The sequence below is a fragment of the Sphaerodactylus townsendi genome, linkage group LG13 (assembly GCF_021028975.2).
Source record: "Sphaerodactylus townsendi isolate TG3544 linkage group LG13, MPM_Stown_v2.3, whole genome shotgun sequence".
Lineage (NCBI taxonomy): Eukaryota > Metazoa > Chordata > Lepidosauria > Squamata > Sphaerodactylidae > Sphaerodactylus > Sphaerodactylus townsendi.
Window position 1 is genome coordinate 23972316 of NC_059437.1, and position 25150 is coordinate 23997465.

Sequence of the window (25150 nt, forward strand, 5' to 3'; positions counted from 1 at the left end):
CTGAAAGCAAGCCCTAAGTGCAACACGCGCTCACATTCTAATCAAAAATAGCACCATTTGTGGTGAAATGTAACAGAAAATACTGTAAACCCTGTAAACAATCACTAAGGAGTACCTGTATGTGAGACAGCTTATAAAATGCTTCTCCAAGCTAACAAGTTCCAGTATGCTTGCATCGTGTCCTTTTCAAGCTGAAGTAACTTGGCATAATTACTGCTCAATGGTGTAGTATTTATCAAAGTCTCTACAATAAAAAGCTGAAAAAAATCTGTCATAAACCATCTCTGAGCTTGTATACCATGTAAATATCCAACTACTCAAGATTAACACAAACTTCAAAGAAATTCATTTTTCAGCTACAGAGCTCTGGCAAGATCTTTTGCAATACAATGGAACATTTCTGCAAAATTAAAACAAGACCACTGTTAACAACATACAAAGTAGAGAAATCTACTGTATCTAGAAAATATACCGGTAGTACTTTTAATTACCATCCGGGACAGCATTGCTTCAGTAATCAATGGTATTATGTCCTTGGATAGCCCATGACCCTATCATGCTGCAAAATCACTTCAGAGATGAGTATTCAGCTTTTCGAATTTTCAGTCCTCAAGTCTTTTGACTGTAAAGCCAAGGTACAGTTTGTAGTTATGACTGCTGAGTTCTCTCCCCACTTATTTGTTTGATCTAGAAGAGAGCTGTATCTGGTAAGTACTCAGAGTGGGAATAATCTAGGCTTGTAAGCCACATTAGGGTTTCTGAACTGTCCCAACCAGCCCTTTTCACATGTTCATTCTGTCATATACCTCTCTCAAGAAGCACACAGTGGCTTACGAGTTTTTCTTCTCCTAACCTACTACAAACTCTACCAGAGAATGGCCAGTTCAAGCTCATTCAATGAACATTGTGTCTAAGCAGAGATTCAAGCCCTGATCTGCAACCACCTTGCTGACTCTCTTGCACTCAACCTGTCCTTGGGCTGCCTTTTTACATTATGTCAAACTGTGGTTTATAAACCAAAGACTGACCAAATCTTGGTTAATTGTCACATCCTAATGAACATTTTCAAACCACATTTCATAGCTGGTTTAAGCATGGTTTGTAAATATCGTGGTTTGTTTTGATGGTTGAATTCGGAATGCACCGTTTACGGACTAGCGGTTGTTACTAATTACAGTCTGTTTTCCTGGACATCCTGTGTACATTTCTTTTTCACAATCCAGCCGCTTGGACCATTGAAATGCCAATCAGTAGTCCATGTCACCACCTGGAGATTTTACTTTATAAGATGGCCCCAGGCCAATCAATACTTCCCCTATTGCAACCTAGGTTTCCGTGCTTGCCCCCCCCCCCCCCCCCCGCCCTTTTTGGGTCATTCTGGTAGCATGAGGTTCAAGTGACGTGGCTTTGTGGAAATAGCAAAGATGCTAACACGCTCTTCTTGTCTCACTTAATTGAATTTGGGGTTCAATTGAAGACTCAAAGCAGCATAGACCAGGGTCCATTGTGTTTGCTGGAGACATAAAAGTCACCACAGAGCCCACAGCTCTCAGTTTGAAGACATGGAAAACGGCAGGGGAAAGCCCGCAGCCACTTCTCCCTGTGTGCTGTGAACACAAACTGAAAAGTTCTTGTGTGTCTGGAAGGCACAAAACTCCCATTGTACATGTGATATGAAATCATCAAATTGTCCCCCAACAAACACTAGGATTTTGTACTATATCCATGGAGCAAAGGATTGTGCCTGGTAGACCAACCAAATTTTGTGACACAAACTGGTTTATTGTGACATCTGAACGCTGTTTTTAAAAGTGATGCTTGGGCCCACCAGGTGCATCTTTCCTACAACTTCCTTCTCCCTAATATACCTGAACGCAGTCCTAATAAAGCCTTTACTTCCTCTCTTTCGCTCTGGCAATTCACCCAAAGAATTGCACTGTGGCTCCTGCGAAGAGCAGAACATTTACATTTTTATTGTTTATGTTCAGAGGCATGACCAGGATGTGCGTTGTCTTTCTTCAGTGCAAGCAAGCCGAGCCGAGTCATTTACCAAGGAAATTATTATCCTGACTCTGTCAAGGAGGTTGTCTCCTAAAGCTCATTCGCTGGACCCTTGAATGCTGAATCTCTCGCTATCAAAATAAATGTCCAAACACAATAAGAGCCTTTGTGTGTCGCTCGGCTCGCCCAGGAAGATTAAAGGCTTATGGGAGTGCTGTTGTAAACTGCTTGCGCTTTAATTACTCTGGAATATGAGAATGATTGTTATTGGCAGCCGGGCAGCCTCCTTTTCTTCCTTTTAGCCTTAGGAGAACAACTCCTGAGATTGTGCGTTCTCCCTCGCATTCTCTGGTTTGGCTTCACAGCTGTAAGGATTAGAAGCCTGGTTTTTAAAAAAGCAAACTGGGAACTGAGTTTGTCAAGACGTTAAATTTTGCACCCACTTCTAAATTCTGTCGCAGTATGAGGAGTTGCCAGAGGCACACGACCCAGTTCATTGCCAGAGCTGTCTTCCCAATTTGATCATTCCTGTAATTCTCCTCTGTGTGTTTTCTGGTTTGATTGCGCTCTTCTTTCATGGTGATGCTTGAAACTCCCTGCGAAATATCAAATAGGGGCATTACAAATCCCGGGCATGGGGTTTCTTTAGGACCAGGTTTTTGCTTAACATGATGATGTGAAGTCAGTACCTCATTGATCTTCTCTGTGCCATTGGGAAACATGTGCACACTCACACACAGAGTTGTCTTATGCACTCCAGGGCCTCAGGTAGAAAGTCTTTCATGCCACCTCCTGCTAGGCCCTTTTAATTGGGGATGCTGGGGATTGAAACTCCGGCTTTCTGCATGCAAGACAGGTGTTCAGCCCCTGAGCCCAGCTTCTCCCCAGCTATATAAGAAGTTTCTCAGAAGGCACTCTGAGACACCTCCCCATGCAGGCATTGCATCTGTTTCCAGAGAAGTTGCATTTCCTTCAGAACGGCTGCGAGCATCACTCTGGGGCTCCCACGCAACTCTGGCAGTGGTGAGAAGATGGGTGCCGCAGCAACTCTCTAGCCTGTGACGTGATATGGCCCATCACATCACGCTGTTGGTGGCAGCTGCTGAGTCCCCCCCTCCCAACCAACCCCCTGTTTCTCCTTGCTGAGAACATGTTATTTGTTATGACCAGGTTCAGATCTGAATTGCAGCGAAGAGCTCTTTTCTTCCGGCTTCTTCAAATCCCCTGTCTCAGTGCAGTTTGCCATCAGATGAGAAAGAGTCCCAAGGAAGAGTACGTGGAGCAGAATGTCAGCTGATACTTTGATGCAGCTCCACGAGCCTAAGAAGTTCCTTGTTTTGGTTTCTTGGCGTGCTTTAATTCAGGTGAAATTTATTTAATGCCTCTTCCTCCCAGGAGCCAGCAGAGAAGAAATAACGAAGCACTGGGACTGGCTGGAGTGTAACGTTATGCAGACGCTCTCCGTCTTTGATTCCAACGAGGACATCACAAGCTTCGTGCAAGGGAAGATAAGAGTACGTAGCACAGGGGACTAAGTGGGTGACGTTGCATTGGTGGCATTTTGCTAGTAAACTCGTGAGTGTTCCCATGAGTATGTACTCAGACCTGCTGTGTGGCTGGAAATGCCTATTAGGATCGGCATGCCCAGGGAGGCCGCTGGCATTTTGCAAAGACTCCCTGTCCGCAGATATGATGGACCCCCCCCTCCCCCGAAGGATCCTTAACAACAGGGAAAGTGCCAGTCTGTGTCCAACTTAGGGGGTGCTTGCTGCAGGAGCAGCATTGCCGATTGCCCTGTCACAGTGAGTGGCAGACTTCTGGCTGTCGGAAAGGAAAGGGTGGAGTCTCAGCCCACCATCAAGCCAGCTCTTTCCTGTACCTGCAGGGTTAGTTGTTTTAGAGCAGGGCGCGACATGCTTCAAGCTTACACAGACTCATGTTATGTTCACACACACCCCTTTTTAACTGGAACCCCACCCTCGCCAAATGTATTTCCTACTCACAAAGGACAAACTAAGCAGTGTTCCACATGAGTGTGACTTTCTCCTTGGTGGCTGGAGCCCCTGCTGTTGGGGTGGGCTCATCCTCACCACTGGGAGGGGAGGCGACGGTTGCCCGCTTGTCCTCCTCCTCCGCCTGGCTCTCCTTTCCTCAGCCTGGAGAGACGCTGGTCTCCCCCTCACTAGCTTTCTCTCTTGAGGACTTTTAAAGGCCGCATGGAAAGCTGTGTGCAGGCGCCATAACCCCTGCTGGCCTCTTTGGAGGATGCCACTTCTTGTGAGAGATTGGGAGCTGTGCTGGCCTTTGCTGCTGCCCTGATCCTTGCTTCCCTGGGTGCCTCTCCGGGATGCCCCGATCAGCTGTCAGAGTGGCGTCGTCTCTTTAAAGAGGGCCAGCTCTGTGGTGCTCCCCTCCCCCATAGAAGCTCTGTGTTAAGTCCACTGGCTCCCGGACAATGTGGCAGAAGGCTGGGAAACCGCTTGTGTGACCTCTGCTTGATGTAGCCTCTCCCTCTCCCCTTCAGGTCTCTTTTTCAGCAGCCTCTTCTATTGACAAGGCCCCCTTGGGCCTAGGAATCCCAAGTGTCGTCTTCTTCGTCTCCTCACCTCCATCTCCTTTCTTTTCCCTTCAACATTTCACTTCCTGATTTGCACCACATAAACCCCACAGTCATCTGCACAGCTTCTGAACTGGCTAACAGCCAAAAGGTTAAAAAGAACACCTTCCTACAAAGAAATATTAGGCGCTCATCCTAAAACCACCAGAACAAAATTTGTGCAGTTGTTTTTTTAAAAAGTCCTAGCAAGGCTTTATTAAAATAAAGTCCTTGATTTCGGTTTGTAAGCACCAATTCAAGTGTTTCTGATTTTCATAATAGGTGCTTTATGAAGCCCTTTCCCTGGCAGAGCCTGTGCTTGTTGGTCTCAATCATGTTTTTTCAATCCTGCCCTTTCCTGGTGGAGCTTCAAGTGGAGCCTCTTTTATCCAAAATGCTTGCACTAATCCTGTGAGGTAGGCTAGGTTGAAAGGGAGCAGCTGGCCCATAGTCATCAAGTGAGCTTAATAGCTGGGTGGGGCTGTCTCCGTGGCAGTTTCCCTTCCTGACCAGGAGACACCTGTTCACCCACCCTAGAATATAACAAATACAATCAGGCTAACCTGGGCAGTGTGTTTCCCTGCGGTCTCTTCCCTTGTGCAGTGGAAGCTGCCAGGAACTCATGGTGGTAACTTGCTGCTTGAGTCTTGTGTGTTTCCTACTTGTATTCCAGATTCGGTACAGAGTGGCTGGTAATTTTGCCGGATCACGGTGTAATCCTATGCAGAGTTATTCCAGTCTAACTTCATTTAAACCTGTGGGGCTTAAACTGGCATAATTTTACCTAGGATTGTGCCTTGATGATTTGGGCCACGTTTGGATTGTCTGTTTGTCCCAGGGCTTGATCGCAGAGGAAAGTAAAGGCTCTCTGAGCAAAGAGGAGGATCCTGAGAAGTTCCGTGAAGCACTCCTGAAGTTTGAGAAGTGCTTTGGTTTAGCTGAGCCAGAGAAGTTGGTGACTTACTACTCTTGCAGCTACTGGAGGGGCCGAGTGCCGTGCCAAGGCTGGTTGTACCTCAGCACTAACTTCCTTAGTTTTTACTCCTTTCTGCTTGGAGCTGAAAGTAAGTGGATTTCTTTATGATGATGACTTCCTTCTTTAATTATATCAAACTCTTCTGTTCCCAGAAGTGCATTTTTCTTTTCCCTCTTTTTCTGTAGGAGTCATGCATTTTTAAAAAGGAATTACAACTTTCACATAGCTCCCTGAAAACTTATTTCTACCTCTGTGATATTGAAGCCAAAGAGGCTTCATTCCAGGAGAGATGGCACAGAAATTTTCCAAATCAATAAATATACTGCACACAGCTTTTAAATGCAGCAATTTTGCATGCATTTCTATTCAACTCATTCGTTTCTGCATCATTAAAATGTGTTGCATTCGGTATATTTTTCAAAAAGCTTCTTGCAAATAAGCTCTGTGTTGTGCATTACTCCCCTCCCCCCTTTTTTAAAAAAAACCTTATTTACAATATTAAATGCTTTGTTTTTCTGCTATGCTGCTAAGTCAACAGAGCGTTAGGTTTACAGGAGAGGGTTTGTAGTGTGGTAGTTTTGCAGGCAGAAGGTCTGGGGTCCAATCTCTGACATCTCCAGTTAAAGGATCTCAGGAAGCTGCAGTTGTCAGGGGGAATTTTCTTTGCCCGAGACCTTGGAGAGCCACTGCTGAACAGAATAGCAGGGGCGTACCCCAGGGGAACACATGGGGTCAGATGTCCCTGGGCTCTGGCCATTTAGTCACATGGGGGGCATAAAAGGAGGAAGAAATTCAGCCCGCCCCACCAGCTGAAAATATACCGGCGGCTTTTGGGATGCGATTCTATCAGGATGCTATTGTTGGGAGGGGGAAAGATTCTAGCAAGCTCTGGGTGGCAGGTTTGCGGCAGCAAAAGCAGGGATCCCGCCCTCCCGCCTCCCCTGCATCCTTGCTCTCCTTTTCTGCCTCTGCAATGGGAAGGAATACAAAGGAATGTGTTTGGAAAGGGGGAGGGGAGGGGGCAACGGGAGAGAGGAGAGAGACTGGTGGGGGGGCTTTAGGAGGGCCGGAGCTGGGTGAGCCCTTGCAGCAGCCGAAAGAATGCACCAAGCGCAGCCCGCAGGGGGAAAGCCCCCATACAAGGCACTTAGAAAGGTATTAAAAAGATGGGTGCTGGATGCTCATGGGGGGGGAAGGCAAAATCAGTTCTTGTTCTGGGCTCCATTTTCTGTAGAGACGCCACTGCACAATAGACAGTACTGAGGTAGGTGGACCAAATGGCCAGACTTGATGAAAGGCAGCTCCGCTCATCTGTCCCGAAGATCTGGGCTTCAGATAAAAGTCACAAGTGCTAGGAAAGATCCTTTTCTGCTTGAACCCTTGGAGAACCAGGGCCTTTCGGGATAGACAATATTGATGAGGATGAGCCAGTGGTTTGACTCAGTTCTTGCCTTTTCCCCATGCCCCTAAAGACTTGAAAGGTTTGATTGGAAGCTCTCTCTGGGCTTGAACCTGCAGGGGCTGCCTTTTACCTTTTGTAGGCTAGTTTGGTATTATGTGGTTTAATCACCATCTGGTTTCAGACCGTGTTTTAAATTGGTTTATTGTATTTATGGAATTGTTGGAAGCTGCCCTGAGCCCAGGGAAGCCGGCATATAAAACTAAACTAAAAGCTGGTGAAAGATGCTTGCTTATGCCGTCCCATCCTCCTGTTTCCAGTAAGACTTGTCATAGCTTGGGATGAAATTTCAAAACTCGAAAGGACGTCCAACGTGATCTTGACCGAGAGCATCCACGTGTGCTCCCATGGGGAGGATCACTACTTTTCCATGTTTTTGCACATCAGTGAAACTTTCCTCCTCATGGAGCAGCTGGCCCTCTATGCCGTTCGGAGACTCTTTGACAAGGAGACTTTTGAAGGGGACCCCATCCTCCACGATCCATTGCAAATCACCAAGAGGTAATTCAAAAACTCAACGAAATAAGAACCGTCAAAGGCTTTCGTGGCCGGAATCACTGGGGTATTGAGGGGTTTTGGGGCTGGATGGCCATGTTCCAGTAGCATTTTCCCCTGATATTTTGCCTGCATCTGTGGCTGGCATCTTCAGAGGATCATCTGAAGATGCCAGCCGCAGATGCAGGTGAAACGTCAGGGAAAAATGCTATTGGAACACAGCTATACAGCCAGTGGTGGGATTCAAATAATTTAACAACTGGTTCTGGTGGTGGGATTCAAATAATTGTTGTTTACAAGCACCATTTTAACAACTGGTTCTGCCGAAGTGGTTTGAACCTGCTGAATCCCACCACTGCATACAGCCCGGAAACCCCACAACACTCCAGAAATAAGAACCACTACTGATTTGTTGGGTGAGGGGGACTTTCTGTTCTGCTTTTTGGTTGCGAGGTCCTCAGAGTGACTTGTAACGATACGAATTGCTTCAAAATGTATCAAAAATCGTAAGCAACAAAATCACAGTAAAATGATCGAAACCTGCAGAATTAAAATGCAATAAAAGTGTCTGGCTACAGAAACCAGCAGCCAAATTAAGGAGGAGTGGAAGATGAGCAAGGATGACAGGGCAGGGAATAGGATCCCATTTCCCCAGCAATTTGACAGGGAGCTCTGCAAATTTATGGGGTTTGAGGATGGGGTGAGAAGGCACGCGCAGTCGTAGCTGAGGAATAATTTCCTCATGACTCTGCCCTGAATTAAGAGAGAGCTAGGAAAGAGGAAAAGCCAAGTGGCAGAAACCCCCTTCCTTCCCTCTGAGGCACTGGCTGGTGGTTCAGTCTTAAGACTCTCCATATAAGACCTGGATAACTTCCTTTCCCTGTGTAAAAAGTGCATTTCAAAATGGACTTTGTTTTTTGTAATTGCCCTGTGGTGTTTTTTACATTACCCTTTCCCCTCCCCAAAATTTGTAGCTCTTTGGGCCATCCCTGGGATAGTGTCCTGAAAGCCCAGAGCAGCAGTTCAGGCTTCAAATATTTAAAAGAGACAAAAAAAGATCTTTGGCCGACTGCTGCAACCCAGCTCCTCTCTCTGTCCCCCAGAGGCCTTGAAAGCCGAGCCCACAGTGAGCAGTTCAACGCTTTCTTCAGGCTGCCCAAAGAGGAGACCCTGAGGGAGGTGCACGAATGTTTCTTATGGGTGCCTTTCAGCCACTACAACACTCTGGGGAAAATGTGCATTTCTGAGAATTACATCTGCTTTGCCAGCCAGGATGGCTCCCTGTGCAGCGTAATCATCCCTCTGAGAGAGGTAAGGCGGGCAGGGATTGGCACCAAATCCTCCTTGCTTTTCAGTAACCGCAGAAGCTTGCTGAACCCTCGAGTCAAGAGGCTTTTTGCATAAATCTTCCTTGCTTTTCAGTAACCGCAGAAGCTTGCTGAACACTCGAGTCAAGAGGGTTTTTGCAGTGCTGATTATCTTGTTATGGGTTTTTCTTCTACGTTGTGCTGTTGTTGGGATTTTAATTGTATAAGCCACTTCTAACAAGGAGGCAGGCAGAAACAAACATTGGCCATTTATGCATGCGTTACTTACCCCGCAGCTCTTTGCTTCATAGTGGGATTTTCCTGTGGTTTTTTGTTTACACAGGGATTTTCTCCCTGTGGAGTGTCCCATAGCCGAGCTGACCCCCCCACCACTTCCTCAATGTTTTTGTGCAACTTCCATTTTGGGAAGTTGCCTGCGGCCTTTTTTGTCCTTTGCCATCTTTGGTTTTCCTTTAGTATTCCAGACCATGACAGTTTCTTGTCGTTTTCACTGGGTCTATCACTCGTCCAGTGCGAAAATAAAAAAAGAAAAAGAAAGCCCTTCTGATCCTTTTGAAATGGTGGTCCAAAGAGCAGGAGAAACTGCTGTGGTGTGAGCAGCAGAAGGCTGGGAGGAGTGAGAAAGCCCAAAGAAAGCTAAATGCATGCTGACATCCTTCACTTTCCCTGCGAAGGGAGAGGAAAAGTTGTATCTTGAGAACTTTTGGAAACCACAGGGATTCTCTGATCTGAAGGAGGGATGACTGCTGAAAAAGGGGAAATGTGTGTGTAACTGAGAATCAAATCTGAAGGGAATGTACTCTCAATAGGAAAGAGACCACAAGTGCATAAATGGGCTCTGCAATGGTGTTTGCCCCTTCCTATGACTGGATTCCAGTCATATTCTGCTGTGCATGAAAGCCATCATAATCTGGACTAGAACAGGGTTACTTTTTTCCATCACCCCAGTTGTTGGTCTGACAGCTGCCAGAAATATGGGGGGAAATCCTGGAGCTTGCTTTGAACTGGTAAAACACTGGTGAACAGAATTTAATTGCCTTGTCCATGTGTTTAGGATGGTAACTTGAAAGTCTTAATGGCAGTGTGCCCTTTCATGCCAAACCCACCCCCCAACACATACAGGACAGGATTTGCCCATGAATTAATTAGAGACTTAACAAAATTGGATGCTTTCTCAGTCAAAATGATATTTGCATGTTGCTTTTCTCAGTGGCGGAACTGCAGTCTCAACACTTCCCACACCACAGGAGTCCTTCTGGATAGACTTGATGACTGTACAAATGAATGGCCCGAAATGGCCTTTTGGGGTACAATAACAAAGCCTGATATTAGTCTTGTAATTTTATATTCCTTCATGTTTTTCTTTTCCACTTATTATTTGTGACTCTTCTTTAAAAAGAAAATGTTCACATTCAGGAGAAAAGGATGGGCTCTGTCGGTATTGGCCTTGGCTACAGCGGACGTGGTAGGGTTTCAGCTTCAATGGCATGACCAAATTGTGGGGGTGCAAAGTTTGTTTGTTAGTTTATCTATTTCTCTAAAATATTAATATCCTGCCTTTCTCCAGTGCCAAAGGTGGCTTACACGATATAAACATTCAAAGTGAAAAACAGTCAAAAACACATAGACGAATATGTGCATGTGTGTAAAGTGCCATCAAGTTACAGCTTACTTACGGCAACGCCAGCAAGGGGCTTTCAAGTAAGAAGCAGAGGTGGTTTGCCATTGTCTGCCTCTGCAAAGTCTTCCTTGGTGGCTTCTTTGTAGCTTCTGAGATCGGACGAGATTGGACAGCATTCCACCTTCCTCCCTGAAGTAATATATATCAAGTTAAAACTGCAAGTCCTGCAACAAATCACCACCAACTGCCAATCATAGACATTAGTTTTTCCCACCCAAGGCATGTTGAAATAATTTCACTTTGCCCTTTGTGTAGGATGGAGAGTGTGTGGGAGCCTTCTGGGCCACATCTGACAGGCTAAGTGTGTGCACAGCCACTGAAAATGAGCCTTGCAAGCAGTTGATGAGCAGACCCCCCCCCCAAATGAGACACCTGATGACCTTAGCTGAATCAATGAATTGCTTATTACAGTCATAGGCCAGCACAGATTACTTTAGTTGGTACACAAGGTCGTATCAGATGCACCAACAATAGCCAAACTTCCTATAACTGAACCCATTTCATTGGGTTTACAACCCCTGGTGATCTCAGAAAAGGAAGTGCAAGATCTATTTCACAGACAGGCTCGAAGCACCAGGCCCGACAAGATACCTTCGCTCTAAAAGTCTCACAGCTGTCCAATTGGCCCTCATCTTCACCCAAATCTTTAACAAATCACTTCAGGAGATGTGTATATGTTCTTCCGCTTCAACGCCCACTATCGTCAAGAAGCCTTCCATCAAGGAACTTAACAACTACAGACCACAGTTGCCTTAACATTCGTAGTTATGAAAACTTTTGAAAGGTTAGTGATGTACCATTTGAAAACCATCACGGATCCACTGTTGGACTCCCTCTTTGCAATTTGCATGCTGGTCGCAGCAATAGATTCGACGAGATGATGCTGTTAATATGGTTTTGCACTATATCTCATGGCATCTTGAATCGCCAAAGACCTATGTCCTCTTTGTTGACTTTAGTTCGTAGCATTCAATACTATCAGATCGACATTCTTCTAACCAAACTAAATCAGCTAGCAGTACCTGGAGCATATTTAAGTGGATCACAAGCCCTAACAGATAGAAACAGCAGGTGAAGCTTAGAAAATACATCAGACACACTCCAGGGCACAGGCCTCCCCAAGGCTGTGTGTACTTTCACCACTTCTCTGTATACCAATGACTTGCATCTCAAATGATCCATCTAAATACCGAAATTTCGTAGATGATACAATAGTGATTGTCTCATCTCTGAGACAATGATGAAACCCAGACGGAGGTTGAACAACTGTGGCCTCGTGGTGCCACTCGGAAACAATCTAGAACTGAACACACTTAAAACCGTAGAATGGTGGTAGATTTCAGAGAAACTCCTCCATCCTACTTCCTCTCACAATACTAGACAACATAGTATCAACAGTAGAGACCTTTAAATTTCTAGGTTCCATCATGACCCTCATGACTCAAAATGGACACCTATCAAAATGGCCATTAAAAAAGCACAACAAAGAATGTTCTCCTTTCTGCTACCAACCAGGAAGCTAAACTGCCCAAGGAGCTGTTGATACAGTTCTATACAGAGGAATCATTGAGTTCGTCATCTGCAATTCCTCTATAACTGTGTGGTTTGGTTCTGGTAACCAACAAGACCGTGGTAATTACTGGCATCCTCTGAAGAACAATCAGAACCGCAGAGTAATTGCTAACCTGCCTTCCATTGGAGGACCTGTATACTGCACGGGTCAAAAGGGCTGTGAAAATATTTATCGATCCTCGCGATCCTGACATAAATCCGTTTCAACTCTTACCCTCTAAACGCCGCTACAGAGCACTGCACACCAAGACATAAATTCATAGACATAAGAACAGCTTTTTCCACCAATTCCTCGATAATGTCAAACTATTTATTATATATATTTATTATATAATTACTTCGCACTATTTTTTTCATCATTCCTGCATTACCCATCTCCTCCCAATTCTGCGATCATGACTATAGCTCAGCTGACATTTCATTTTATTTTATGATTTTACATTTTATGTTTTTATTACTATTGATTGTTTCCTGATTGCTTACTAGACCTATATGACAATCAATAAGTGCTGTACCTTATGATTCTTGACAAATGTATTTTCTTTTATGTACACTGAGAGCATATGCACCGGAGACAAATTCCTTGTGTGTCCAATCACACTTGGCCAATAAAGATTCTATTCTATTCTATTCTATTCTATCCTGAGAGCTTCAGATCTTTTCTTCTTTGCTGCCTCCAGGTCATAGCAGTTGAGTCAACTGACCCTGCTAGCAAAGCAGTCAGCATCAGCACTAGAGGGACAAAAGCCTTTCGTTTCTCAGAAGTCAGGGATTTTGAACACTTGGTGACAAATCTCAGGAGCAGATGCGGTGTAGCCTTGACCCCCCAGCACGCTGCGAATGTGGAGGTAAAGACCAGACTTGTCCTGTTTTCTTCTTCTTTTTTCTCATGCACCTTTCGGACATCAGGATAAACCCTGGTTTCTAAATAGTGGTCAATCAGACCTCAGGTAGTAATGGTGCCCCAGTGCCGTTGGTCCAGCTAACAAGAGTTAATTAATGGGTACTGAACTGGGTTTTTAAACCAAGGGTCTGCCGACAAGGAGGGTTGGGGTTTTTTTGTTTGTTTTTTTGTTTTGGTAAACCAGTGGTTCATGGCAGTATGGGAATTTACAACTGCAAATAATGAATTCAGAAAAATGGCCGTGTAGGGAGGATGCCCTATCTGCTGGGTGGTAAGAGGGGGCATGAAATAAAGATGGGTTTAGGCACAAATAATGGACTAGCCAGAGTTTGTTGCCTAAAGTACAGTTTATTGTCATGGTGGCTTTGGCACTCCAGATGTTATGGACTACAATTCCCATCAGCCCCTTCCAGCATGACCAATTGGCCATGCTGGCAGGGGCTGATGGGAATTGTAGTCCATAACATCTGGAGTGCCAAGGTTCACCACCACTGGTTTATTGTGATGGCTAAATGCTACCTGTTATGGGAAACTGGCTTATTTGTAATTATCTGGTGTGGGGGTGGGGTTGTATTTTGTAACGTTGTAGCCCACTTCTATATTAAAGTAACTTAAATCATTTTAAAATGCAATTTTTGCTGCTTCCTACATTTACCTCCATTTCTTTTTAAGGAATGTAATCCTGTCACAGTTCATCCCTTCCTGAAATTTTATAATTTCTCCCTCTGCCACCATTCTGTAATTGCTTTTTTTAAATCATACTTTTATCCTCTGCACTGTTCTCAGTCAAATGGCATCTCCCTCAGGTTTTTCAGTTGGAGGCTTTTGCTTTGCAGATTTTTGGTGTTCTTTTGGAGGGAGGGTTGGAGCTAGCCCTTTTAATCCAACCTAGCAGTTACCTTTGTGCTTGTATGTAGCTGTATCCAGCTATTGTCTCATGGGCATCTTGCAGGTCACTTCTGGCTCGAGCCCTGACTCTCTCTTGGACTACTACGATGAGCAGCCAATGGCAAGCCACAAGGGCAATAGCAAGACAGTCAGCACAGAAGCGCTCATGACAGTCTTCCACCCTCAGGATGTGGAGAATCTGGATTCAAAAATGGTAAGGTCAAAAAACAGTGGAAGTAGATGACAGTAGGGGAGAATCCAAAAATGTCTGCAGAATTCAGCAGTTTCCTGTTCGGGGGCGGGGGTTGTGTTTCTTTGCATTTTCCCGTGTAATGTTTCTGCTGCTTTTCAAGTCCACGATTTTAAGCACCTCCTTTTTTTGTCTTGTAATAAGGAAACTGCTCCACTCACTGCAGCAAATGTCTGCTGTTCTTCTAGTGTTCCAGGATTAGCTACATTATCAAAATGTGGGTGGGGCCTTCTGGGAAGGGAGAGGGATGGCAAGTTCCAGAGTGAGAAGGACCGATGAAGCATGCCTCATTCTACCCAGCAAAGAGTTAGGTGGTCCCAAGAGAGTTGGCCGAGGGGCCCTGTTTTGTCAGGACTGTTTATCGTGTGCCATTCTAAGCAGGTGTGCCTTTGCTTTTAGCTTTGCATCTTATGGAAAACCTTCTTTAGCCCTTCTTATCTTGAAAGCTCCTTGCTGATGGCTTGAAGCATCATCAGCAGGTATTGGGTCCCCTTCTGCATTCAGGCATCACAATAAACTGTGCATTTATAAACTGGGGATTGATCAAAACCGGGTTAGTTGTGACATCTGTCACTCTAACAACTCAAAGTCAGTTTGCTGGCCAGGGTTTCAAACTAGGGTTAGTCATGGGTTGGCTAATCACAGTTTCACTAACTGTGGTTTATTTTGAGTCTAAATTCATAAATGGTTGTTAAAGTTTCACTAGTACTTGCAGTTAACCTGCCACAGAGATGGCAATGTAGGAAAGGTATACTTTCTGCTGAGAAGCATAGAAACAGCAAGAAGTAGACAAACCGGGAATAAAAAACTGGAGTTTATAACTTACATCTAATAACCTGCCTGTTGCAGCAACCATGGTTTATTGTGGTTCTGGAGGCATCCCTCTTGCTAATGTTTGACGATCCTTTCTTGCTAGTATATGTACATAAGAACATATATGAAAACAGCAAATATATATAACACTTCTACTTTATATTTTATGTGGCAGCAAAAGCTACAGTTCTTGGGTCCCTCTATTTTGAACTAGCAGAGGCTACCTCAGTTTTTACATCCATCTTTGCCGATTTGACCCCTGTCACCATCGTGTCTGAGCTGAATTTTGCAATATTCTTGATATCTTGCTTTGCTAGTTAAAAGAAAAAATGAAAGAGCAGTCCTGGAATATCCTTTTTATAGAATGTGGCCGTGGCGTAAGTATGTTTCGGACAAGGAAGACCCGAGACCTGATTGTCAGAGGGATACCAGAAGTGTTGAGAGGAGAACTCTGGCTCCTGTTCTCAGGTACCTAACAGCCTCATGACACAAAGACTGATTTTTTTAGATGTCTTTAAGCTAGTCCAGGTGTCTGCAACCTGCGGCTCTCCAGATGTTTATGGACTACAATTCCCATAGAATTTGTAGTCTATGAACATCTGAAGAGCAGCAGGTTGCAGACCCCTGGACTAGTCCTTGTTGCCTGACTCAGCTTTTGGGTGAATTGCTGCGATGCCACTGAACAGCATTGGCGAAATGGGCATTATTTATCCGAAAGTCTCATCTTTGGATATGGGACTAGTTTTTTTTTATTTTTGTTTGGGAAGAAAATAGGATTGTACTTTTCTTGGAGAACTCAGAATCATAATTGCAGGATTATAGACTTAACTGGCTGCTCTTCCCCTTTTGGACTTTTGAGACGTATGTCTGATTTTGTGTGCGATGTTTATGTTCCATGTATTTTGCTGTTTTGTCTGATCTTGGATACAGTTCTGGCATTATTGGTAGTTCTGTTTGTTTTGGATATTTCCCAGCACTATTGCATGTCATTAAATTACTGCACTTGTTTGCAGTTGCCGTTAAGCCATGGCGTAGTAGGTTTATACTTTTGTCTTCTGGTTGAGTTCCACTACACCTTTTTGCTTATTGAATATTCACTAACATTCAGGCCATGATTCTAAGAACCACAAAATGCATTCTGTGATCTTCGGGGACATTCAGACTTCTCATTTCTTCAGCAACATTTTCCTTCCCAGTTCTATGTTCTACTGTTAACGTGATTTTGAAACACAGAAGAGCTTCATAATTAGTTTGTTTTTTGGCAGCTGATTTGGCATTGGCCTATGCACAAAGCTTATTGAATTGGGGGGGAAGGGTTCGAAATGACCTTAAACTGGAGCAGGGAGATCAGAGTCCATTTCTGGCAGCCTTGTATGTGCTGAACGTGCTGTGTAAATTGGCTCTGGGATTGAGTAGTTTGACAATCTGGCCCAATTCTCATGTGTGGAATCGGGTATGTGCAGTTTGTGCACTCAGGTGTGTATTGCAAGAAAACTATGTGAATATCCTCTTGCTTGTGTGTTCTAACAGTGTGCACTAAACACGTTGGCAGGCGCTGTGAATGACATGGCAACCAACCCTGGTTACTACACGGAGCTGGTCGAAAAGTCCTTGGGCACGTGCACTTTAGCGACGGATGAGATTGAGCGAGATCTGCGTCGCTCCTTGCCCGAACACCCGGCCTTCCAAAGCGACGCTGGCATTTCTGCTCTCAGAAGGGTGCTCACAGCCTACGCCTACAGGAATCCCAAGATTGGATATTGTCAGGTATGTTTTGCACCCAAATACTGGTAAAATGTCAATTTGTCACATTATGCATGTAATGGTAGCCATAATACAACACAAAAGACAGCTATGCCTGTTCTTGGGGTGTCTTTTCTCTGCAGCTCTGAGGGCTGGCATTCACATGTGTGTTCAACACGTGCTAACTGCAGCATCCAGTGATAATTTGCATCTGTGAATGGTTCACCACAGGTAGAATTCTCACTTCTTCTCACCTCACCCTCATCTTTGGACACCGCCCAGAGCCCTTCGGGGATGGGGCGGTATAAAAGCCTAATTAATAAATAAATCTTCCATAGAATTTGCCAAAAACAAGGGCACTAAAATCACAAAATTATTAGCAGAATGCTTGGGTGAGTGAGAAAGATGTTCACCAGGCACCTGAAACTTAACAGGCTAAGTGTCAAATGAGGGTATTCCATAGCCAAGGTACCACCACAGAAGTCTCTGTTTCTGGTTGCCATCCACTTTACTTCAGAAGGACCTCAGTAGTTTATCTTAACTCTTGAGCTTGTTCATAGGAGGATAGGCTGTTTTTCAGTGGTGTCTGTCAGTAATCAAGTGCAGAGAAATCGGAGGGGTGAATGTGCATGTGTGAATGCTTGCCGTCTGCTGTGTAATGCTTGCTGTCTCTCTTGCTAACATTGGCTACCATAATTGATCATTGATAGGCAATGAATATTTTGACTTCGGTGCTGCTGCTTTATGCCAAAGAAGAGGAAGCTTTCTGGCTTTTGGTTGCTGTGTGCGAAAGAATGCTACCGGATTATTTCAACCGCCGAATCATTGGTACTGTGTTATTTATTTCTTTGTTTTCTTATTGCTGCCTTTATAAAAGTGCTAAAGTTAGTTACAGCATTGGAAAACACATCTGGGGCAAATCTAAATACTAAAAAAAAAACAAAAACCAGCCAGTAAGCAATGTCTCTCTTTTTCTGCCAAATAGCAGTATAGTTTCATTGGATGTCAGCAAAAATACTCTCTGAAATTAGTTTGACTACTAAGGAAGGGTCTTTGTGCTTAGGCTGCAGAGGGCCATCTCAGAGCAATGGTATGGCAACAGAGAAGGCCCAGTTTCTGACATTCGCCCTACAAAAGGACTGATTAGTCAGCAGGGAACCCTGGGCAGATCTAAGAGGGCTCAGCAGGTTCTATTCCAGGAGAGGTGGTCCTTTAGCTATATGAAGGATTTCCATTTCACCGACATCACTTCCATCTTGTCTTGATTCAGTCTGGCCTTCTGCCCTAATCCATGTGATGACTGCCCCCAGAACCTGGCATATCTGGGTGTCACCATCTTATTCTTGATAGCCATTCCCACTTTCCTGGGAGTAGGCCCCACTAACTAAAATGGGACTTACTTTTGGATAGACCTGTTTAGGCTTACTCCCTATCCTAGTTTAGCTCAGCCTTCACTCATGTTACAATAGCTTAGCAATAGCTCTTCTTCTGCATCCTTTGAAAGGAATGTTTGGCACCTGAAAGACTTGACCTGAAAAGATTCCCCCCCTGCCCGCTGCAACCTTTTCGGTGTATGTTTATGGGAGGTTTCTCATGTAATTGCTCGTTAACTGAGCAGGCACAAATTGAACAGTGGGGGTGGGGGCTTCAAAAGAGCAGACTTTGAAAACTTGGAAGAATCTGAAATGAAACCAACACCCGCTCCTTTCTATTTGCTTCAGTCCCCCAGTCCAGTGAACAAAAGGATGCTTAGAGAGAAGCTAAGAAAATTGAAGTAGTCTTACAGATTCCCCCTCCCCCCATCCCATGCCCCTTTGCAATGTTCAGGTCCCTTTGTCTTTTCCCCCCCATCAGGTGCCTTGGTTGACCAGGGGGTGTTTGAGGATCTCATCAGGGAACACCTGCCCCAGCTGACGGAGCACATGACGGACATGACCTTCTTCTCGTCGGTCTCCCTCTCCTGGTTCCTGACTCTGTTCATCAGTGTGCTGCCCATCGAGAGTGCCGTCAACGTAGTCGACTGTTTCTTCTACGACGGCATAAAGGCCATCTTGCAGCTGGGCCTGGCCGTGCTGGACTACAACATGGACAAACTGCTGACCTGTAAGGACGATGCAGAAGCCGTGACAGTTCTCAACAGGTATCGGGGGGAGGGGTGGCTTTATACATGAAAGCATTTAGCTAAATGGAGTCGCACAGCATGGGCCCCTGCTTTGATTCCAGGGGGAACATTGGGCTCACAATGGCCCCTGCCCTTTTAAAAGTGCTTTAAAGCACTTCTAGCCCATTTTTTCATCCATTTAGTTACAACAAGCTCTAAAACAATGATTATATTTGACACAGCCTCTAAAAAATGGGCAGCCCTATTAAAAGAAGAGTCAGAACTCAAAGCCAGCAATCTGCAGCATATTAAAACATAATCAGAAATAGCAGCTGTGGAGTTCAGCAACAAATCATTAGTTATTGATTCATGGAGATTACATGCAACCCCTCCAAAGACCTCCTTGAAATCACTCATGACAACAAAATTACAAACACAGCACAAATTATCAATGTTTTAAAAACATTGAAACAATCAGAAAAGCATTGAACAACCTTAAAAAAATCAATCAAACAATTTCTTCAGGCTAGAGCCCTTCGGGAATAGACCAGTCTATCAAATCGAATTAATAATAATAATAATAATAATAATAATAATAATAATAATAATAATAAGAAGAAGAAGAAGAAGAAGAAGAAGAAGAAGAAGAAGAAGAAGAAGAAGAAGAAGAAGAAGAAGAAGAAGAAGAAGAAGAAGAAGAAGAAGAAGAAGAAGAAGAAGAAGAAGAAGAAGAAGGGTTGAAGAAGAAGAAGAAGAAGAAGAAGAAGAAGAAGAAGAAGAAGAAGAAGAAGAAGAAGAAGAAGAAGAAGAAGAAGAAGAAGAAGAAGAAGAAGAAGAAGAAGAAGAAGAAGAAGAAGAAGAAGAAGAAGAAGAAGAAGAAGAAGAAGAAGAAGAAGAAGAAGAAGAAGAAGAAGAAGAAGAAGAAGAAGAAGAAGAAGAAGAAGAAGAAGAAGAAGAAGAAGAAGAAGAAGAAGAAGAAGAAGAAGAAGAAGAAGAAGAAAAAGAAAAAGAAGCAGAAGAAGCAGAAGCAGCAGCAGCAGCAGCAGCAGCAGACCATGAAACCATTAAAAAGGAAAAACCTCTTAATTGAAAGCCTGGGTAAAAAGTTATTAAGAGAGCTTACAGATAAAATATAGGTTTTTTTAAATCCACTTATGTGTATCTGTGTGGGATCCTTCTATCTCTGTATGAAGAGCCCCTTGGCATGCAATGTTTATTTTAGGGAGCTGGGGCGGAAAGAGACCTTTTGTAATGCTGAGAAAGTTTTTGTGGAAAATAAATCTTTTTAACTTCTATTGCATATTACTGATTCTCTGCTGTAAACACAAAGAGCCATCGTTTCTGTAAATCCTTTCTTTGTTTTCTGATTGCTTTTTTTTACAAAAGAGCTAAAGGAGCACCTTGGTGTTCCATCTCTGAAACTTTGTAAAAATGCCACATTCCCAATGAACTCTTTATACATGAATAAATACATTGATGCTTTTGGACAGAATGTTTGATGTTTTGTCATGCAAAATATTTCTTTGTGACTCTCTCAGCCAGACCATAGTTTACAGTGTCTCTGTTTTTTCCATGTGTGTTCTTAAATGTAGGTTTTTCAACAGCATCACCAACAAGGACAGTCCGCTGCCTCCAACGGTACAGCAGGCTTCTGGGGCCAGCGAAACGAAGAGCCAGCATCCTAATGTGGACATCACCGACCTTATCCGCGAGTCAAATGAGGTGTGTCTGTCCTTCCCCGTCCTCTCCTGCTTGTGTGCTTCACAATGCAGTGGCTTGACAGCCTCCTGTTTTCCTCCTAGAAATATGGTGACATCCGCTTTGAGGACGTGGAGAGCATGCGCCGCCGAAACAGGCTGTACGTCATCCAGACCCTGGAAGTCACAACAAAGCAAAATGTGGTGAGCATTATTAAAAGTCCAAATAAATCCATCCATCCATCCATCCATCCATCCATCCATCCATCCATCCATCCATCCATCCATCCATCCATCCATCCATCCATCCATCTTCTACCTATCTATCATCTCCTTCCCTCTCTCTCTGTCTCTCTCTCTCTCTCTCTGTCTCTCTCTCTCTCTCTCTGTCTCTCTGTCCCCTTATCTATCATTTATATCCTTCCCTATCCCTGCAGGGCTCTGGGCGGGTTACAGCATACTGAAGCTGCTACATATTCACATTGCATCTCTTTTTATCACCTTGACTCTTCTTTAGTCCAGGTTTGCAGAGGGATTGGATAGAAACTATTTCTTCACCCTCCTTCACACAGCAAATAAATTAGATTGGGGAATCTACTGCAATGGGAGGGAAGGCAGCAGGGTATACCTTCCTCTTCAGTGCTACTGGAAATCTAGGAATTTTGAAGCAGAACCAAAAGTGATTGGGCTAGACCATGACTGGGTTTCTCTCTCTCTCTGTGATCTGCCACAGCTGCGTGTCATCTCTCAAGATGTGAAAACCAGTCCAAGGGACCTGGAAGACCTGTATGAGTTATTCAAGGTAACTCTTTGCTCCTATTTCATGCCTTGATTTTGCAAAGAGCCTGTTTTCAAGGAACAGACCTACTATGTCTCCCTTCTAGTAATATTCAGGAGATTTCATCAAGAAGACTTCCAGAATAGCTTTCTCCTTGACATGTCTAATTTTTTGCATGCGCAGATTTAATATAGAGCCCTCTTGAACAAACACATTCACATTCTTGGCCTTTCTCAGTTTGTAGCTTTGGCTGTTGAAACTCCCTCTGAAGCCAAGAATTGACTTCTTGAGCAAATGCCGTTGCTGGAACTTCATAGGTGTCAACTTGGATTGCCAGTGCTGGCATTTCCCAAAACTTTCCCAAATTATTCCTTGTTGTGTTGGGCATAAAGACATGGAAAGCTGTTCAAATGGAGCTGAGGAGCATCTAGTTCTTCCTGTTTCCAGGATCTGGCTTCAAACAATTCTGATTGTCTACTATTTGTGATGGCCCCAGAAATACTTTCCCTCTTGTATTGTCAAAGCCCGGAAACCACACAACACCCCACTTTTCCTCTTGTCCCCTGTCCCCATTTTTTCAAAAATAAATGGTTTGGCTTCTGGGAAAAAGAAAAGGAGCAAGATAAGCTGATCAGTGCAGAGGGTCTTGGGGAAAGGGGGGGGGCTAACTCTTAAATCTACTCACAATTGAGAGAGAAAGAATATTCTGGAGTTAGAGCCAGGTCTGTGTTGTGCTGGAGGGGCAGAGGTGTGGAACAGGAAAAGACAGGTCCTTCTGGATGAAGGTGCATCTCCTGAAACTTGAGGTTTGAGCCTCAACCTGGGAGCTTCTGTTGTCTCTCACAGGATGGTTCTTCTCTTTCCAGCCCCCTCTTTAGGGGTGGGGGGAGGGCAGAGGGGAGGGTCCTAATGCTTCACTTATCTTTTGCAGAAGGAGCACTTTCTCTCTTGCTACTGGAGTGCAAACAGCCCAGCCCTGAAGCACCATGATCCCAGTCTGCCCTACCTGGACCAGTACCGCATTGACTGCCAACAGTTCCGTCTCCTCCATCATCTCCTGAGCCCCTGGGCCCGTTGCGCAAACAAGGACTCCCTCGCCCTCTGGACCTTCCGGCTACTGGATGAAAACTTAGACGGCCTTATTAACTTCAAAGAATTTGCTTGCGTTCTTGGTACGCGTGTGGGGTGTGTGTGTGTGTGTGTACTCTTCATGGTCTCAGTTCCTCAATTGGCTGTTTACCAAACCCAGCTCCTGTTGATGTGGAATGAGTAGCAAGAAAGGGAGCAGCCTATCACAGGGTGCTACTGAAAAAGAAGAAGAGTTGGATTTATATCCCCCCATACTCTCCTACAAGGAGATTCAAAGGGGCTTACAAACTCATTTCCCTTCCCCCCCACAGCAAACACCCTGTGAGATAGGTGGGGCTGAGAGAGCTCAGAAGAACTGTGACTAGCCCAAGGTCACCCAGCTGTCGTGTGTGGGAGTGCACAGGTTAATCTAAATTCCCGAGATAAAGCCTCCACAGCTCTAGTGGCAGAGCGGGGAATCAAACCCGGTTCCTCCAGATTAGAGTACACCTGCTCTTAACCACTATGTTACTGCTGCTACTGAGGCTTCTGATTCTTCAGAGTGGTACCCAAACCTCAGTCTGGAAGTATGTAACAGCTATTAATGGGTACCACATGATCTACTCTGGCCCCTTCCGCACATGCAGAATAATGCACTTTCAATCCACTTTCACAATTGTTTGCAAGTGGATTTTGCTGTTTCACACAATAAATATTTAGACTAGCTTCCCGCTCCCTCCACTGGCTAGAGGCACATGGACTTAGTTCCCCTTCTCACATCCCTCAGTTCACAGGTTCTAGATGTACCTAAGTTCTGATACTATTTAACCCCATTAGTCTAGGCCAACCAGATTTTATTTCTTAAGCTTTGGCAGGTAGTGGCGTTTGGGTACAAAGTTTACTGCTTGCGTGCTTCCAAAGCATCAAGAACACCTTGAATAATTTTTCCTCTTGCTTGTTCTCCTCCTGCGCCCTGCTCCATTAGATACCATGTATTACGGAAGTTTTACCCAAAAGCTTAAGCTGCTCTTCAAACTTCACATACCTCCTGGTGAGTTGGCTTGGGGGTGTCCTTTTTGAAAGGTGTAGATCATGAGAAGCCAGAGTTGCCTTCGTGTGTTCTTCTGCTGTATTAATCTAAATGGGCACATTGCAGGGTGGGGAGTGACCTGTTAATGGCTGCTGATAGAGAACTGAATGCCCTGAAAGGTGTTGTGGCTTGAAATGAAGCAGGTGCTTTTTCCAGAGGACCTTTGATGACAAGAGCTATTCAAGAAGAAGAAGAGGAGGAGTTTGGATTTATATCCCCACCCCCTTTCTCTCCTGCAGGAGACTCAAAGGGGCTGACAATCTCCTCGCCCTTCCCCCCTCACAACAAACACCCTGTGAGGTGGGTGGGTCTGAGAGAGTTCTCAGTTGCTTCTAGCCTGTGACACTGGGGTACCTGTGAGGGTTTTTTCCCCCCTGCTTCTTGCTTCCATTTTAATTGATAACTTTTTAATTTTTTCAAATCCTTGAAAATTGTGCAAAATCAAGAAAAGGCATAAATTTTATTTTGATGAACACATTAACTTGCCCCATAGGACTGTTCTGAGGAGAAAATTTGGGGTGGGGAGCAGCAGGGCCTGTCCACTTGCTGTTTTGTAGCCGTTTGGATGGTCCTGTTAAAAAAAATAGTTTTGCATTCTGACTGTCCAATAGTTTTGATGTCTCTGTTTCTGTCAGTATCTACCTCTGTGTTTTATTTTTGCAGCTTTCACCGAAGTGGAGTCCCTCAGCCCTTCTAAAGGTGCTCAGCTCTCAAAGGAAGAGTTGATCCACTTCAGTCTATTGAATGGTAAGCTGTGCAGTGGGGTCTGCTGGCAGAAGTCTTCTCTGCTTTAGCTAGGAGAAGAGCAGGCAGCAGCAGCGAAAGAAGAGCTGGTTTTTATACGCTGCTTTTCTCTACGTTGAGGAGTCTCAAAGCAGCTTACAATTCCCTTCCCTTCCTCAGAACAGACACCTTGTGAGGTAGGAGGGGTTGAGAGAGTTCGTAGAGAACTGTGACTAGCCCAACGTCACCCAGAAGGCTTCATGCATAGGAGTGGTAAAACAAAACTGGTTCACCAGATTAGAGTCCCCCTGCTCTTAAAACATTACATCATGCTGGCTCTGGCAGCTAAAGATAATATCTTCATCTCCAGAGGCTAGGGTAAACAGTGCGTTTGAGCCGTGTCTACTGAGAGGCAAAGGAGAACAGCCGCTTGCCCGTTCTTGCTTTGGACAGAGTGCACAAGCAGTGAGGAGAGCCAGCTTCGAGCGGTGGTTAGCGGTGGTCGGACTAGAGCAAGGAAGGGAAGGGACACTTGGGTTCAGATCTGATCGATCTTGGATCTTGAGTGATCTTGATGAGTGATCTTGGGCTAGTAGTCAAAGTTTATGTCTGATCTGCCACAAACAGTTGTAGTGAGGATAAAATGGATGGAGGAAACACAGAATAAAAATGTGTGGAGGGAGAGAACCAGAGGCCTCCCCTCTAAAGATGTCAGGAACCAAAGTGGCCCAAAGCAGGGGAGCAGAGTAAAAGTAGCTGAGCATCATTCCATTTGACCTGCTTGTCTGGCACACCTATGAATCGTCTCATAGCAGCTGCTCCAAAGGAAGCAGATCCAGATTTCGTGATCCTCTGTGAAATAAGTGCCAAGGAGGCAATGGAAAGGACAGGTGGGTTGAAAGGAACAGGGGTGGGGTTTGACAATAGGATGCTCTATTTTATTGTTATTATCCCAAACTAATAATGAATTGTCATTTTTTTTTCAAA

At 44.6% G+C, this 25150-nt stretch overlaps 1 protein-coding gene across 1 annotated transcript in view; it reads left to right on the top strand.

Annotated features, from left to right (window-relative positions):
• TBC1D8B (TBC1 domain family member 8B) overlaps window positions 1-25150 on the top strand; it is a 44713-nt gene that overhangs the window by 11067 nt on the left and 8496 nt on the right. Inside the window, exons 3-18 of the mRNA XM_048514029.1 lie at window positions 3397-3515; window positions 5436-5661; window positions 7293-7533; window positions 8631-8838; window positions 12789-12956; window positions 13965-14114; window positions 15281-15431; window positions 16516-16730; window positions 17417-17534; window positions 18561-18846; window positions 20400-20529; window positions 20610-20708; window positions 21238-21306; window positions 22214-22454; window positions 23336-23401; window positions 24104-24187. Of these exons, the coding sequence (XP_048369986.1) occupies window positions 3397-3515; window positions 5436-5661; window positions 7293-7533; window positions 8631-8838; window positions 12789-12956; window positions 13965-14114; window positions 15281-15431; window positions 16516-16730; window positions 17417-17534; window positions 18561-18846; window positions 20400-20529; window positions 20610-20708; window positions 21238-21306; window positions 22214-22454; window positions 23336-23401; window positions 24104-24187 (2571 nt within the window). The remainder of the gene's footprint in view (window positions 1-3396; window positions 3516-5435; window positions 5662-7292; window positions 7534-8630; window positions 8839-12788; window positions 12957-13964; window positions 14115-15280; window positions 15432-16515; window positions 16731-17416; window positions 17535-18560; window positions 18847-20399; window positions 20530-20609; window positions 20709-21237; window positions 21307-22213; window positions 22455-23335; window positions 23402-24103; window positions 24188-25150) is intronic.